General features: G+C 46.4%; 1 protein-coding gene across 1 annotated transcript; it reads right to left on the bottom strand.

The window, feature by feature from the left end:
* Positions 1–1,557: 1,557 nt before the first annotated feature.
* Positions 1,558–4,646, bottom strand: LOC136768192 (GTPase IMAP family member 4-like). Its single transcript, XM_066722269.1, has 3 exons — positions 4,049–4,646; positions 2,842–3,628; positions 1,558–2,687 (listed from the first exon to the last, which is right to left on the bottom strand). Exons 1-2 carry the CDS (start codon positions 4,566–4,568, stop codon positions 2,853–2,855), a joined length of 1,296 nt encoding a protein of 431 aa, XP_066578366.1. The 5' UTR covers positions 4,569–4,646; the 3' UTR covers positions 1,558–2,687; positions 2,842–2,852.
* Between the last annotated feature and the right edge of the window lie 1,002 nt (positions 4,647–5,648).

Raw genomic sequence — 5,648 nt, 5'->3', positions numbered from 1 at the left:
ATGATATACACCAATCAGCCATAACATTATGACCACCTGCCTAATATTGTGTAGGTCCCCCTTTTGCCACCAATACAGACCTGACCCGTCGAGGCATGGACTCCACTAGATCTCTGACCTCTGATTATCACCAGATCTTTGACTTCTGTGTGTATAAAAGGCTCTGACTTTTTGTATGGAGGCAGAGAAACTTTGGAATCTACTTGATTCACTGTCCTCTCCACGCTGCGTGTAATAAAGGCATTGCAACAAACGCTCCAACCTGATTGAAGACTGAGTTTCTTCCACAACACACACTGTGCACCATGCTGGATACTATGCATCACTATGCGAGGTTCTAGACAGACAGAACTCTTACCCAAATCAGATTGAAAGCTCTCAAAATGTACCGGACCCTCGATGGGCTTTTCAGCTGAGTCACAGTGGGAGTGGCAGCCCACCAAATGAAAAGAAAGCTAGTCCTATCTTTAAAAGTGCCAGAGGGTTAATAGCTGGGTTTGACTGCAGCAGTCTGGGCAGTCTCAACTCAGGGGCTCACCAGCAGGGTCTCCCCCAGCACTGACTGGGTAGCAGTGGTATACAGTGGGTCTACAGCACCCAGAGGCCAGGGCTGCCATTTGTGCCTCCCCCAAGACTTCCCCGCCCCCGGTACACCACTGCTCAGGGGGTTGGGTAATGATCTATTCACACTGAACGCGACGCAACAGGCGATTTTGTAGTACGACAAACCTCACTGCGACAAAAAAATTGAACTCACTGTTTAGATAGGGAGCTTTCACACTGCTGGCAACGCGACAACGCGACACTGAAGTGACGTCATTGAAATAGAAACTGTTTCCAAGTCTGCAATTTTGTTGTGCAACATTTATGGAAGTGACCAATGAAAAGCTAGTGAACACTGAGCAATACAAGGAAAACCATGGCATGTCCACAGCACTTCACATGTTTCTTCCACAGTGTGGCAGACTGTAGAGATGCCAACCCGGGAGCTAAAATCAACAGAGGTGTGGGAGTCTCCAGTTGACAGAAATCCGAAAGGTAAGTTAATAATAATAATACATGGTTACGTTACTTTTAACTTGCATTAATAATATGGTAGCTTCTCTGTGTGCACTAGATCAGAACCAGCGGTAGCATTTTACTTAGCTGCACTACAATTACTTGTTTTATTTATTTATTTGATGTATTTTCTAGCAGTTTTAGTAACCATCATGTATTCATGTATTGACAGGGGAACCATGCACACTGGAGGAATGTCCTGTTATGCAGTGTTTACCCTTTAAAACACTGTATTTCCTTCATATGCTTATTAAAAGGTTTTTCTTAAAAAAATATGCAATAAACATTTACATATTACTTTATATGCCCATACAGGGCCGGCCAGCAGCAGCATGAATGCTCTGGGGCAAGGTCCACTGAGTGCCACAGCACCATTACTACAGCTTTTTACCGCTTCAAAAAATAAAAAATAAAATAAATATATATATTATTATTATTATTATTATTATTATTATTATTATTATTATTATTATTATTATTATTATTATGGCATGAAAATATAACATCTGAGCAAAATTAAGTACTTATACAGTGAGCAGACTCCACAAAGTCAATACACAGGTTCACATGTACACAAAGTTACCGTAAAGTAAGGAATGCACATATAATGCTTACATTCAACTGACTATTCAAAACTAAACATAAGAATCATACTCTTATAAATAAACCGATTTCCTTTGGTGCAATTATTTACTAGTGCAAATTATACTACACGGAAAAATATTACAGGCTATTATTGATAACTATTTTCTCTACTAAACGTGACAGCTGTAACGTATGGGATGGGAACAGGGGACCCAGTTGCGGTGCGGGGTAGAGGTGGTCAGACAGGCGTGGGTCAGATACCGGCAGGACAGGGCAATCAAGGGCAAGGCGAAGACGTGGTCGTGGTCACAGGCAATAATTCGTACTGTTTTCTATGGGTGCATTCACAAGTTGCAGACTTTCACAATTCTGGCCAGAATCTGCAGATTCAGAAGATTCTCAGAAAACAATTGGCTAAATTGGTCAAACAGGAGTCTGTGTATCATGAACATCTATATCATATAGTCATCAAGGGTCAATTGCAACAAGCTTCCAGAGTTAGTACGGAACCACAGGACAACCCCAGTTAGTGCGCTGCTTTCATCTCAGTGCACTTGACCCTAAATGTTCAATACATTAATTTGGCATATTCATTGATAATTAGAGCAAAGAATAATCAAACTGGGAGGCACCTGCTTCACTTTGGATGAGCATTGCCCACCGGTGCCCCCCTGTGGCGCCGGCCCTGTGCAAATATAGCTTATAAATATGTTGCCTATATGATATTCTGAATAACATGAATTTACCTTAAACATATAGTCAACATTAACATTACTTCATGTTCCTCAGAAGACTTGGTGTGCATTTGTCGCTACCAGTGTGAAAGGCTATGTCACGGCAACAAAATCACTTTGCCACACGACAAATCGTGTCGCGTCCGGTGTGAATAGACCTTTAGATGTATTGTATCAAAATGAAAATTACAAGATTCCAGAACTCACTCAAGAACTCTCTCCAGAACTCCACACATCTCTCTCCTCCGAGCTGCTGGAGTCAGAGGAGTCTGGTCTCTGGGCTTCCCTCTGCAGCTGCTCCTCCACTCACTGCAACACAACACAACAGCACTGAGACACTGTCTGGACACCACTGACACTGGACAGCACAGCACAGCGAGGGGCTCAGCTCTGCACTGCTGTGAGTGGAGAGACAGGAGAGCCAGTGAGAGGAGAGACTAAGAAACACAGCTGTAATACTCACTGAATGGAGGATTACTCTGTCTCTTTCTCCAGCTCCTCTTCCTTCAGGGTTTTTCTCATCTTCTCCTCCAGCTTCTCATCTCTCCTGCTCCCCTCCTCCTCCATCCTCTGTTTCAGCTCTTTCAGTCGTCTCTCTCTTCTCTTCACCTTCTGCAGACTCTTCTCACTGACAAACACATCTCCTCTGTTCTGTGCCACCATCTGCTCTATCTTGTCTAGCAGCTCTGTGACCTGAGTGCCGTCGCCCCTTTTGCTGTTGTTGAGAACATGATACCTGTTCCCACATTTCTCCACCAGCCGCTGGAGCTCCTCCCCTCGTCTCTCAATGAGCTGCTCATTGGTTGTGTCTCTCAGTCCATCCCCCCAGGTGAACAGCACTATAGTGTGTCTCCAGACTCTCTCACTGAGGAGCTCCAGGTGTTCCTGCACTGATCTCCTCTCTCTCTCTGTTAATGAACTCCTCCACACAGGAATGAGCAGGAGGAGAGCGTGGGGTCCCGGGGGGCACAGAGACACACTGCGCACAATCTCCTGTTTAACACACTCTGGAGAATACCATATTTCCCAGCCTGGTGTGTCAACCACAGTGACCTGCCTCCCGGCCACTTCACCCTGGCTCTTCTCACTCTGCTCAGTCACTGTCTCAGTCAGATCTCCAGTCTGAAACGCCTCTCTGCCCAGGATGGTGTTTCCTGATGAACTCTTCCCAGCCTCTCTCCTCCCCAGCAGCACAATCCTCAGCTCTGAGAGACGCTGTGTCTCAGGGGAAGCAGTCTGGCCTCCCTCCCCTGTCAGAGAGAAACAACACAGCTCATTCCTCCTCTCAGACTCAGACTCAGACTCTCCCCTGAGAGGAGCTGCCCTTGGTAAGGAGCCCCAGCAGAGCTGGTAGTGTGATATGGGGGTGTGCTGTTCAGCTCATGGGTTAGACCCCCAGTGCAGTGCCCCCCCCCCCCCTGCTCTCTGTGTCTGTGCAGCCCCGGTCCTCACATCACATATGGAAGACATATGTTTACAATATAGTTATGCTCTATTTCTCATATATATTTGCACTATATTTATAATACACTACACATATTTAAACATAATAAATAGACTCATATTGTATCTGGGTCTCAGGACTCTATTGGGCATGTGTGTACTATTATTCAGATGAGTTACTGGTGCTGAATGGGGTTTGACTGCCAGTGCAGATGTGAGTGATTCACCTGTGGGCAGCTCTCTGGGTGTCTCTCTCTGTTTCTGCAGCTCCATCAGCATCTGTGTCCTGATCTCCTCCAGAGCTCTCCTCTCCTCCTCCACCTCCCATAAAACCTTTTTAATATCATAGTGCCCCCCCCTGTTCTGTGCCACCATCTCCTCTATCTTGTCCAGCAGCTCTGTGACCTGAGTGCCGTCGCCCCTGTTGCTGTTGTTGAGAACATGATACCTGTTCCCACATTTCTCCACAAGCCACTGGAGCCCCTCCTGCTCTCTCTCAATGTGCTGCTCAATGGTTGTGTCTCCCAGTCTGTCCCCCCCAGTGAACAGCACTATAGTGTGTCTCCAGACTCTCTCACTGAGGAGCTCCAGGTGTTCCTGCACTGATCTCCTGACTGTCTCACAGAATAAGTACTTCTCCACAGGAATGGCCAGGAGGAGGGCGTGGGGTCCCGGGGGGCACAGAGACACACTGCACACAATCTCCTCTTTATCCTCCTCTGTAGTGTACTGTAGAGAATCCCACATTATCCAACCTGGTGTGTCGACCACAGTGACCTGCCTCCCGGCCACTTCACTCTGTCTCCTCTCACACTGCTCAGTCACTGTCCCCCCCCTTCCCCAAGTGCTAAATGCCTCTCTGCCCAGGATGGTATTTCCTGATGAACTCTTCCCAGTCCATCTCCACCCCAGCAGCACAATCCTCAGTTCTGGGAGTCGCTGTGCCTCATGGGAAGCAGCCTGGCCTCCCTCCCCTGTCAGAGAGAAACAACACAGTTTATTCACACAGGGAACAAGAAAGCCTGACAAGGAGTGAGCCCCCCTCAAATAAGCAGGCTTTTGAAAGATCTGCAGTGTTCAGCAGCAAGGACAGGAACAGCCAGCACAGGGTTTCATGCTTCTCTGGATGGGCTGCCATGTTTCTGTCTGATTTATTGGAGCTTAATTAAGTGCTTAATTAAGAACATAAGAAAGTTTAGAAATGAGAGGAGGCCATTCAACCCATCGTGCTCGTTTGGTGTTCATTAATATCTAAGTGATCCAAGGATCCTATCCAGACTATTTTTAAATGTTCCCAAACTTTCAGCTTCAACCACATCGTTGGGGAGTTTATTCCAGATTGTGACGCCTCTCTGTGTAAAGAAGTGTCTCCTGTTTTCTGTCTTGAATGCCTTGAATGCCCAATTTCCATTTGTGTCCCCGGGTCCGTGTGTCCCTGCTGATCTGGAAAAGCTCCTCTGGTTTGATGTGGTCGATGCCTTTCATGATTGTGAAGACTTGGATCAAGTCCCCACTTAGTCTCCTCTGTTCCAGGGTGAAAAGGTTCAGGTCCTCAGTCTCTCAGTAGGACATTCCCTTCAGACCTGGAATAAGTCTGGTTGCTCTCCTCTGAACTGCCTCTAGAGCAGCGATATCTTTCTTGAAGTGTGGAGCCCAGAACTGTCCACAGTATCCAGATGAGCTCTAACTAGTGCATTGTACAGTCTGAACATCACTGCCCTTGTTCTCAATTCTACACTTTTGACAATATACCTTAGCATTGTGTTTGCCTTTTTTATTGCTTCCCCACATTGTTTGGATGGAGAAAGTGAGGAGTCCACATAGACT

The sequence above is a fragment of the Amia ocellicauda genome, chromosome 14, assembly GCF_036373705.1.
Source record: "Amia ocellicauda isolate fAmiCal2 chromosome 14, fAmiCal2.hap1, whole genome shotgun sequence".
In the NCBI taxonomy this organism is placed as follows: domain Eukaryota; kingdom Metazoa; phylum Chordata; class Actinopteri; order Amiiformes; family Amiidae; genus Amia; species Amia ocellicauda.
The sequence above is the reverse complement of the archived record's forward strand: the minus strand, read 5'-3'. Positions and strand labels throughout refer to the sequence as shown.

Excerpts from the sequence above, each read along its gene's own strand:
- LOC136768192 (XM_066722269.1), bottom strand. The coding sequence starts at position 4,568 with ATGTGGGATTCTCTACAGTACACTACAGAGGAGGATAAAGAGGAGATT. Across the intron at positions 3,629-4,048 it reads ACCCAGAGAGCTGCCCACAG|GGGAGGGAGGCCAGACTGCT; the intron begins GTGAATCACTCA and ends TCTCTCTGACAG.